Raw genomic sequence first — 11,210 nt, 5'->3', positions numbered from 1 at the left:
TTTTACAGATGGTGAAAAAGCAACTCAAGATAATGGGAATAGAAATGTTTACTGACAAATAATACATGACAATTTCACTTTAAACATTTACATAGATCTGAGAAAATGTTGCTTGAGAAAATGTACCACAAGAATGACATTCTGTTACACGGTAACAACACCCACATCAATAAAGAAAACAAAAACAAATAGCATCATCTTTAGAAATGACGGATTATATGTGTTTTGAATTTTTCCCTAATATCTGTATTTACTTGTTATGGGGATGGATTCAGAGGTCTAAACACAAACCATTTTGAATTAATACTTTCGTTGAGTTCTCTCACTGAATGCAACACTCACACACAAGGAGAATCACACCGAGATGGAGTGTGTGTGTGTGTGTGTGTGTGTGTGTGTGTGTGTGTGTGTGTGTGTGTGTGTGTGTGTGTGTGTGTGTGTGTATTTAGGTGATAGAATACATGCAAAGGACAGTGGTCATAATGCTCAGATAAGTTGAAGCAAATGGCATTGATGCTGTGCTGTAGATAAAGTATGTGTCCCCTGAAACATCAGAATCTGGAAATGAATAAAGGAGATTCAGTTAATAATCAATATATATAATGATTTTTTGTATTTTCATGTAATGTTGTCTTAAGATGTTGCCTTTGCTTCACTACTATTACAACAAATTAGCATACATCAGTGAATGTATTATAACTTTTGTGCACACATTTTTCTTAGATTTAATTAATCAGTGTTTCTCTTCCATGAAGTTAAAGGACTCGCTAGAGACACAATGATATAAGAAAATGGTCAAAACTAAAGCAGGGGCTGAACAATTCTGACTTCAGTCCCTAAGAAAGTTCAGAAAAGGACTTTCAAATCCTACATTTCCCATAATGCAACTCATTAAAGTCCTATTATTACAAACTCCCAGCCTAGTAATTGCTCTCAAACTCCACACTAAAATGTTTTAAACAGCCTCTTTGTCACAGAAGACATGTGTATAATCAGCGTGTTACGGCTTTAAGTGTCCCTAGCAGAGTGAACAAATATAATTTTTTTGACATGGGAACTTTTAGTGACATTTTCCCCTAATGTTCGATTTTTTGAGGCGTTTACATACACAATCAAACTCTTTTTTTAACTCCCTTTATTGATTTGTGGGACAAATGTCTTGGGAGCGATTATTCCCTTGCCCCAGAAATGATTTCTGACTCTAAATATCTAGCATAATCAGACATTTCTGTAAAAACATGGCATGAGGTGATAATGTCAGATTACCTGTAGCAGTGGCAGTAGAGACGGCGGTCACTAGGTCGTTCTGGATGCTGCAGGTGTAGGTCTGGCTGACGTTGACTGGCTGCAGCGTGCTGACTAAGCTGAAAATCCCTGCAGAGTTTTCTTCGAAGTTTGTGATTCCACTCAGGACCTGTCCGTCAATGTGAGACCACGTCACATTGGGTTTAGGGAGCCACCTGCTCGCCTCAGCAGTCAGGACGCCGTTTGAGAATTTAAATGAGGGGGCTGAAAATGCTGAGACAAAAATTGTTTTATCCATGCTGCAATGAGCATTTTCCAAGGTGTGTTAATAGTTTACAGTTAACAAGGTTTTAAATTACCAAAAAAGAAAGAAAATCAAGTATAATTAAAAATGTTAAATTTAAAACACTCAAATATAATATTTCACTGCCATATTTAGTAAGTAGGGCAGTGGGTTGGTAGATAAACACTTTATAAAAAGTAGAAAATACACTTTAATTTATGCTAACGAGAGTTCTGTTCAGTTATTAATCAACAACTGTTACACGCAATGACAATATGAGAAAAGTGGTTGTTACTGTACATCAATTAACACTTAAGATAAGATATGATAAGATAAATTAAGGTAAGATAAGATAAGACAAGATAAGATAAGATAAGGTAAAATAAGATAAGATAAGGTAAAATAAGATAAGATAGGTAAAATAAGATAAGGTAAAATAAGAAAATATATGATAAGATTAGATGAGATATGGTAAGGTGAAATAAGATAAGATATTCTTTACTGATCACAAATTAGGTGGTTGTTTTGTCACAGCAGCAGGCAAACAAGGCATTGCAACCTGTATTTAAGGCACTTAATAAAAAGGGAGATGGAGCAGGATTTGGCGGCTTCTAGCATGGACAACAAAACTTATTTTCTGCTGCCGTCTATTAAAGTGTGATACAAACTATCAAAAGTGGACAAACTATCAAAAGTGGACATACTGCTTATAAATGCTAAAAAACGTACCTTAAGGTTAGGTGTTTCCAATGTTGTCAGAGAGATCTATTTGAAAAGTAAACACTCATTGAAACCAGAAAGACGAGTCCTCTTACCTCCGGTTCTCAGGTTGATGTCGACCTTCCCCCCTCCCACAGAGGAGCTGATGCTGCAGGAGTACTCCCCCGCGTCACTGCCTCTCACCCTCCTCAGCAGCAGGGAGGCGTTCCCCGAGAGTAAAGCATCGGGGAAGAGTTGAGTCCTCCCTTTAAACTGGGAGTTCTGGTCACTGAGTTTTGGAGCTCCGTCCTCATACTGGTACACAAGTCCCGTCACCCCCGTCTTCTGCCAGCTCACTGACACACCCTTCTGCTGGGCGTTCTGACTGTCTGTGTTCATATAGCAGCTGAGGAGGGCATCTTCCCCGAGGTTGGCGATGGCCATCTTGTCTTTGCTCAGAACCTCCGAAGACCCAACTGAACCACAGACACATTATAGAGAATATCCTGATTATTAGTTTATTTAAAGGTCTCCTATTTTGCTATTTTTAGGCATATATTATGGGTCTCAGATATATACAAATATATAAAAAACATGTCTATGATGTGTTTTGCTCAAAATACCAAACAGATCATGTATTTAATACTTCCCACATATCCCTCTATTCCAGCCCTGTTAGAGAACTGCTGATCTGGGTCCTTAACTTGAAACAAACAAACAAGGGGGATCTTGTGCCTGCTCAGAATTCTACGAGATACTCAGTTAAATAATGCCGTGATTAAATGAATCCTTCCTGGCATTCGGAAAAACGAAGAATGGGACAGGCTAGCAAGTGTGCAGGTGTGTGTCATATGAGAGGCCCCGCCTTAAATTTTCCGCCACAGATTTTGGGAAATTGGTCCGTGCGCAAAGCATTGTGGGGCTTTTAAGACAGCGGAGGATACACATGTGTAGCCTTGAAATTTCTCGCTACGAAGGACGCCGGGCTCGGTAGAATTCCAAGGAGCCTGGACATTGGAACAGTCCTTCGGCGGGACACGATGACGTAGCATCCTTGAAATAGTGGCTCTGGAGCATCCTTCCTTGACATTGAGAAAAAACCCCTCTCTCCAGTACAGGTTAGCTCTGAGTGTTAGCGATGCCTGCTAATGTAAACAAAGACCATATTACAGTCGGGCATTGTTTCTGATAGCAACGTTTCTGATAGTGCCGTGGGTCCACATTTCCAATATTACGTCATATCGCCCGCAAATCTGGATCTGCTCCGTTGTAGCCCCGTTTTTAGAGATTTGGGTACGGAGGAAAAGAGAGAGAGTTTTATTTTCTGACTCTTTGTTAGTTCCCTGACACACCGGGGACACATATCTATATAAAAGACATCAAAAAGTGCATTTTGGGTAGAAATCTCAGGTTTTTAAAGGATTTCTTAAAGGTTAGGAGCTCAGTCTTTGAAATCCGTCATAAAACAATATTCACTCAGAAGCTAATTTATTGATCACTATGACAGGTTATTTTCTCTGTCCAAACTGGCTGTGAATTGCTCTTCCACAAGGGATTTTAATGTAAAACCTATGAACAAATCATGAAAAGGACAACCTCAAAAAGTACAATAGGGCCCCTTTTAAAAAACGCAAATCAGCCATAGTTAAAAGGAAGTGATTTAAATATGTTTTGTTGTGAGTTTAATGTGGAAAAAGCTCTATATAAAACCTGAGCCTTAAGAATCATCACAACATATGGTGCAATTGCTTATTAGCAAATATCTACACTGAAATATTAAAACTTCTTCTTCATTCTGCTTTTGCTTCTGTGTTGATAACCTGATAATCAGTAACATATTTATTAATCTTTTGCAGGGGTTGTAACAATACCCTTCAACTGGAAATCCAAACGTTACCCAATCCATTTTGTGGCCAAAACTTTATAAAACCATGTCTACATTGAATACAAAAAAGGAAGTGAAAAGGAACAAGCCACGTGTTTTCATCTCCCATGAGCATAAGTTCCCATGGCTGTCTCGACAAATAAGGTCTTAGATTGAAATTCAGCTTCACTTGAATGCACACACAGAGAGTTTTAAACACAGCATGAACACACCCATGTATCAGGTCAGGTGTGAGGATACATTAATAAATGATAAGAGGATCTCCTAATGAACAGTCTTACCTGTCAAGGCCAGGGCTAAAATGAGGATGATGACAGCCATGAATAAAATGATGAGGGTAACCATACTGCAAGAGAAACAAAAACACAGGAAAGAGTAAGAAGAAGTTATAATGCAACCTTGAGCTAAAATCAATTTAACAATAATTTTAACCTGTTAAGCCCCAAAGCCTCCCTCGGCGGGGGCTTCTTTTTTTTTTTTCACGACACTGTGTCTCAGGGCATCTTAATATTTAAGAACCTATTCATGTGTTATACCAGATTAACGGGAAGAATCTCAGCTAACTGACGATACAAACAATTTTTACCAAAACAAAACACAAGTCTCATAAGAAGCATCTAAATGACCCCTGAACACTTTGGCACAGAACTCAAGATAAAAGATACCCTTATTACTTATCGTAGCTGCACATACAAGATATCCGATTAAAGCTGAGGTTCCACAGATTATCTCGGTTTATATATCATCACTGAGTGATCCGAACTCGTGACAGGGGAAGCAAACACAGACATCACAACACGTACCTTTACGTAGCTTTTACGGGAGATCGTCTCACCGTAGCTTTCAATCTGATCAAAAGACTTGTTCAATGGCATTAAAACGAGAAAAAACGCGGCTGAATCGGTTAATCCATAGGTTGATAATGTTTCTGTGAAACAATTTGTTTTAATTTATAATCCATAATTCCATTTTTATGGAGAGTAAAAGTTAGCTGCTAATGGTAGCCACCAGAGTTATCGCAGCTTCCGGTTTTGGCTATGCGTCAGTCTCACACACACACATTACCAAATAAGGAGTATGAGGGAGTTCCCCTCGATTCCATTGGCTCTGACGGTTAGAAAGAGTCTCTTTCTAACTCCACCCTCATATAACGCCCATGGAAAGAGATGTCAATCAGCAAAATCGAGCAAGGGGGGGCCAGAGATAGGTCAAATCCACCCAAATGACCCCAGAAGTCGTTTTTCTTTGCTAAATCTGTCTAAAAAGGTCAAATTTCCCTTTTTTTGCATCAATCTAGATACAGGGTACTTATTATATGTTGTAGTTTGGATTCCTAAAGCTTTTAGTCTACCATCCCATCATTCAAGAGTGGTTTTCACTAGTAATTTTTTTTTGGACGGACACAATAATTTACATTTTTTTTATGTGTTCAATCTGAATTTACTTTAAAATAAAAACATCTATATTGATTCTGACACTTCTACATCCAACTCACAGGTGTAACCTTGCTTTGAGAAAACAGATTATTAATGTAACCCTTTTAGAAGGGAAGATATGGTCATTTGTTCTGGGCATGTCATTTTCGAGCCTGAGACCTGAAAAACAGGCTCGGGGCTTAACAGAAGTTTATATGTGTATCAGTAAAATGCATTCAAAGCGTCAACGGTAAAAAAAGTATTCATCCTGCAGAGAAATTACATATATATATATATATATATATATTACCCTGTGACTGGCGGAATTATTTTAAATCTAAAGTATGCTAGTACGGGGTCACAAAATGGGGTTATGAAAAGATGATTTTTTTAGTCTAGAAGGAACTGTTGGTTGAAAAAGCCGAAAATTTTAAGAACCACCTATTTAATATCAAACAAACCTATTTAATGAAATAATATGGATTAGAAGGAGAGGTAAATAATGAATAAAATACAAGTACATAGCACTCCAGTACAAACTTTGAGTAAATATACTTGACACTGTAACTAATTAAATGTTTCCAGTATTGAATCAACATCAATAAAGAAAAGTGGTGGTATGTAAGTACCTTTATTCTAGTATTGTTCTTAAATACCATACATTTTAAGCTACAATATACTTCTACTCCACTACATTGTAGGAGGAATAAAGTGCACTTTACTATTTATTTAATAACCATAGTGATACACTTGTACGTACAATAACACATGATAGACGTGATGCAGTACTCTATCTACACATTCAAGTTATTATAAGTGGCTCAACATTGACATACAAGATCAAAATGCTCTTAAATGCATTGGCTAGTGATAAAAACAAAATAATGTAATATTCTTTTATCATGTAATACTGTGAGGAGACATCCTGCATAATGAGTACTTTTTCTTTTGATACTATAAGTACAATTGACTGATTATATTTAGTTTTTGTGCTTTAGATCCAATTCAGGATTCTTTGTTTCATGAAGTATTTTGCAACCCTATAATTTCTACCACAAGAAAAGGATCTGATACTTTCCATAAGTGGTAAAGAGCACCTTTAAAACCTAAGTCCACACCTGTAGAAAATGATCTGCCCAAGGGAAGCCATGTCTGCTGAAGAAACGTCTCGAGAAGAACTCAAAATTAAATCCTGGTGTTAAGTCAAAAGTCAAGTCATAACCTTCCTCCTAAATATCCTCCATTCCTGAAAAATAATCCACACACACTTCTGCCAAACAGAGTTGTTCTACTTCCACAGAGTGACAGTCTGCTGTTTGGCCTTCCTCGCATCACTTTAAAGAAAACACCATGAGTAAATATTACCTTTAAGGCGTGGGCTGTCGTCACGGCAGCTCATTTATCTCATTAAAACGAAGGTGCATGCTACTTATTACCAAGCGAAGCCACCATCGATTCCGTAGCTTGTTTCCCAGAGTGATGTTTTGTTGAATATGTTGTAAACATTTAAAAGGTTTACTGTATGACGTGGATTACGTTCTTATTGGCTGCTGCTGGCTGCCATTTTGTCAAGATAATCAGCATGCACAATCGCTAAAGAATGATAAGTACCCTGGGTGTCCTCCAATAATTTACTCAAGGTGGAGAAAATGTCAGTGTGTCACGGTGAAAATGAGTCATACTGTAGATGACCACCAGCAGGTATGACATTCAAACTATTCAATGAAAGCATGAACACATGTAATTATTCTAAGTTTAACAGCTTTTCTATGGAAACGTTACCGCCATATAAAGCATTAACCCAATAAACAAGTGAATAAATTAACATCTATTTTTGTTGGATCCCTTGAGATTGGAATACTTACTTCACACAGAGATGTCATGGTAAACAAAATGAAAGGCATACTATAATATCATATTTCTAAGCAAAACCAACTTAAGAGTTTTGGATTTTTTTTTACAAAATAAACTATTTAAAACAGGGATCAATTCTCGTGTTTAAAACAACCTGGTTTGATTGCAAATATGCTGATGCTGCAGGGAGAGAAATAAACAAACATAATCAGCATTGGAAAGCACTGAAAACATGGATGGAATACCCCATTGACCACTGAATATGTTTGCCAACCATCAAGTCTGCATGTGACAGATGTTGTGAAATATGCCCTCAATGCAATAAAGCGATGGGAAACAAGAAGTGGCATTAATTAAAATAAACTCTCAGACAAGAAGCTCATTTCCAACAAAGAGAGCAGTCACAGAAGCTGATTGTTATAGTTTCTGAACCCTCACCCTTTTTGATTTTAACTAAATGTTCCAAACATTTATTGTGAGAGAGTGCTATCATCGTTAAATTACCCATAATGATTAACCAATCAGGACACAGGATACTTCAATGTTGACCCCTATTTAATCTAAACCTAAAGACACAGCCACCATTTAGGAAACTTAAACACAACAGTTTTCTGATCATTGGAAAACTGTCAAACAAGGTTACCCACACTAATACTGGTCTTAAAATAAATGCTAATTTGGTGATTTCCCCCCCCCTTAAAACCTTCCTTTGGGCCAGGGGCATGAAGTGTGTGTGTGTGTGTGTGTGTGTGTGTGTGTGTGTGTGTGTGGGTGTGTATGTGTGTATGTGTGTATGTGTGTGTGTGCGGTTGTGAGGCATGCCCTACTTCACTAAGCACGATGGTTAGCAAGCGGCTAATCATCACATAGCGGTCTATAGCCAATTAAAAATGAATGTTTTATGTCATCACCACTAATTCCACGTTTTGACCCAGATGTCCCATCTATGTGATTATTTTGTATTATGTGTGTTGTCATTTTACTGTTGTTCCATCATTGTGCGTTCGATAACATCTTTATTTTGACATGGCAATCGACACAACCCCCATTGGCTACAAACATGGCAACATTTATGTTTAAAGCAATATTTCAGGAATTCTGCCAACATGCTTTCTTTTTGAAGGTCAAATTACAAAGTTGACAACCCTGTGCATGAACTTCCACAACATGTTAAACTACTCCTTCAGTGATGTAAATAGTACCTTAAGAAAATGTATATTAAAAAAGATAAAATCACCCATGTATTATATTTGTTTTAACATAATTGTAAAATTAACAGCGAAAATAGCAGAACAAATGAGGATGTCGTGGGTCTGGGAAAAGTGCTGAGGGCTGGCACTTTGTGGTTAACATTTCTCATCCAAAAGTATTTAAAGGCAACATGTAATGCAGAAATTCTGGTTGACTCCTTTGTTAGAGCAAACCTGTTAGAGCAAATCTATTGTTATTAAGAAATAGAAGATAACTCAACTGCAGCTGACCCAACATATCTTACAACTGAGCAACTATCTTTCAGCCAGCATGTCTCTTCATTATCCTCAGAACCTTTTGGATCTGATAACCAAAGCTGTGAGTACTTTCCTGGTGATAGTTGTCTTTTTTACCCTGCAGTACATACTAGACATGAATTTTGTGTGCTCATGCAGCCACACCACAAGTATCCATTGTAACGGTGTACTCTACATGGTGGCCCCTCCTGTGATCCTCACCTGGGCTGTCAATAAGATTCAGTCTCTCCAGCCAAGGCAGGTTTTTTCAAGAAAGCAAATACTTATTCACAACAAGTGCTGCAGATGTTGTGTTAGGCTGCTGTTCAGCTTTTTCATTCTGAATGGTGTATGGGCAGCTACTGTTCTGATTGATGGAGATTGGTACTTTTGCCTGATGACGAACCGCAATGAATCTCAGGTTGGAATTCCTTGCAAAGAAAAGCTGGACTATGACGAGAGACGAATTGAGGCCCATTATAAGTCTCAATCCATGGTAAGTAACAGCACACAGCACTCAAATATGTAAAATTATACCAAAGGTTTTTGGAAAATGGAAATGTCTTACGTCAATCTTCATGCTAATGTAATTTATTTTACACATTTGGTCATATATTATGTTAAGACAATGTAAAGTATTTCGCATGTATGTTTTATTTGCTGATGTTGCCATGTAGCTGTCAAACAAATTGTATAAAACCACAGAAGAATCATATTTTCTCGAAAAGTTAAACTTTCGATAATAATAATAATTACTAAGGATGTTTATTATTGCACATAATAGGCTACTTAAGTAAGTCATACCCAAGTTTTTGTCAAATTCAAGTTTGAATGAAACAACAAAATTAAACTTCTGTTAAATTTGAACTTTTTCTATTTTCTAGGATTATGGATATTGTGTATTCTTCGGTGTCATTTTTTTTGGGATTATTGTTGAATTCATGACAATTAATTGTGGAAGAAACAAGATGGATTGCTGTTGTGGCCTCTTCAAGCTGTGTAACACACCTTTCTACAAAATGGTTTATAGATACCTTCTGAAAGAGCAAGTCAATAGCTATTTACAAAAAGAGCTAAACGACCTAGCAAAAGAACGAGCAGAAGCAATCTGTAAGCCCCTCATTAAAACAATTCACCTTAAAGAGAGTGAATCCAATAGAACAAGTAATGACACTTTAAGCATCAACATCACAGAATCAGAAGCCTGGTGGACCATATCAAAATTATATTTGGACTCGGTGGAACCTGAGGAACAACCGGATTTAGAAGCAAGACCACAGACGACAAACCAGGAACAATCATCAGGAAGCACAGAGTTGGCTGGCCCCTCAAACCAGGAACAATCACCAGGAAGCACGGAGTTGGCTGGCCCCTCAAACCAGGAACAATCACCAGGAAGCACGGAGTTGGCTGGCCCCTCAAACCAGGAACAATCACCAGGAAGCACGGAGTTGGCTGGCCCCTCAAACCAGGAACAATCACCAGGAAGCACGGAGTTGGCTGGCCCCTCAAACCAGGAACAATCACCAGGAAGCACGGAGTTGGCTGGCCCCTCAAACCAGGAACAATCACCAGGAAGCACGGAGTTGGCTGGCCCCTCAAACCAGGAACAATCACCAGGAAGCACGGAGTTGGCTGGCCCCTCAAACCAGGAACAATCACCAGGAAGCACGGAGTTGGTTGGCCCCTCAAACCAGGAACAATCACCAGGAAGCACGGAGTTGGTTGGCCCCTCAAACCAGGAACAATCACCAGGAAGCACGGAGTTGGCTGGCCCCTCAAACCAGGAACAGTCACCAGGAAGCACAGAGTTGGCTGGCCCCTCAAACCAGGAACAATCACCAGGAAGCACAGAGTTGGCTGGCCCCTCAAACCAGGAACAATCACCAGGAAGCACGGAGTTGGCTGATCAAGTAGCTTCAATATCAGGAAAGGAAATCAACTAAGTACATTCCCTTAAGTGTAAAATGTTGAGGTACTTCAGGTAGTTAAGTTGTGTATTTTCGTTTTCTGATTATTTATAAGGAAATCATTATAATTTTGATTTAAAGGTCCCATGTTTTGGCCATTTCTACTGATCATAATTCCATTGTTGAGGAAGAATAGATTTACATTGTTCAATGTTCCAAACTCACATTGGTTTCTCATACAGCATCTCTTATGTTGTTGTAATATGTTAGTAACCAGAAAATGACACCAGCAGTAATGACAAACAGATGAGAATGCTGCGTGGGGTCTGGGTGCCGTGTTGGCGGGACGTTGCGGGGCTCGCTGCTCCGCCCTTTGAGGCTCGAGGAGCGGACAGTGTGAGCTGGATTACTGCGTGGGGTCTGTGTGCCATG

The 11,210-nt window shown here is 38.5% G+C and overlaps 1 protein-coding gene across 2 annotated transcripts; it reads right to left on the bottom strand.

Annotated features, from left to right (window-relative positions):
- Window positions 1–30: 30 nt before the first annotated feature.
- On the bottom strand, window positions 31–7,014 carry vtcn1 (V-set domain containing T cell activation inhibitor 1). 2 transcript variants are annotated; one of them, XM_034198015.1, is made up of 5 exons: window positions 6,893–7,014; window positions 4,394–4,458; window positions 2,344–2,703; window positions 1,267–1,518; window positions 31–558 (listed from the first exon to the last, which is right to left on the bottom strand). In XM_034198015.1, exons 2-5 carry the CDS (start codon window positions 4,455–4,457, stop codon window positions 446–448), a joined length of 789 nt encoding a protein of 262 aa, XP_034053906.1. In that variant the 5' UTR covers window position 4,458; window positions 6,893–7,014; the 3' UTR covers window positions 31–445. The 2 variants fall into 2 exon arrangements, with proteins under 2 accessions (XP_034053906.1, XP_034053905.1); XM_034198014.1 differs by lacking the exon at window positions 6,893–7,014 and adding an exon at window positions 6,646–6,858.
- Window positions 7,015–11,210: the final 4,196 nt, after the last annotated feature.

This window comes from Gymnodraco acuticeps, unplaced genomic scaffold, assembly GCF_902827175.1.
Source record: "Gymnodraco acuticeps unplaced genomic scaffold, fGymAcu1.1, whole genome shotgun sequence".
Classification (NCBI taxonomy): Eukaryota; Metazoa; Chordata; class Actinopteri; order Perciformes; family Bathydraconidae; genus Gymnodraco; species Gymnodraco acuticeps.
Note: the sequence above shows the minus strand (reverse complement) of the source record. Positions and strands in the feature narration are given on the sequence as shown.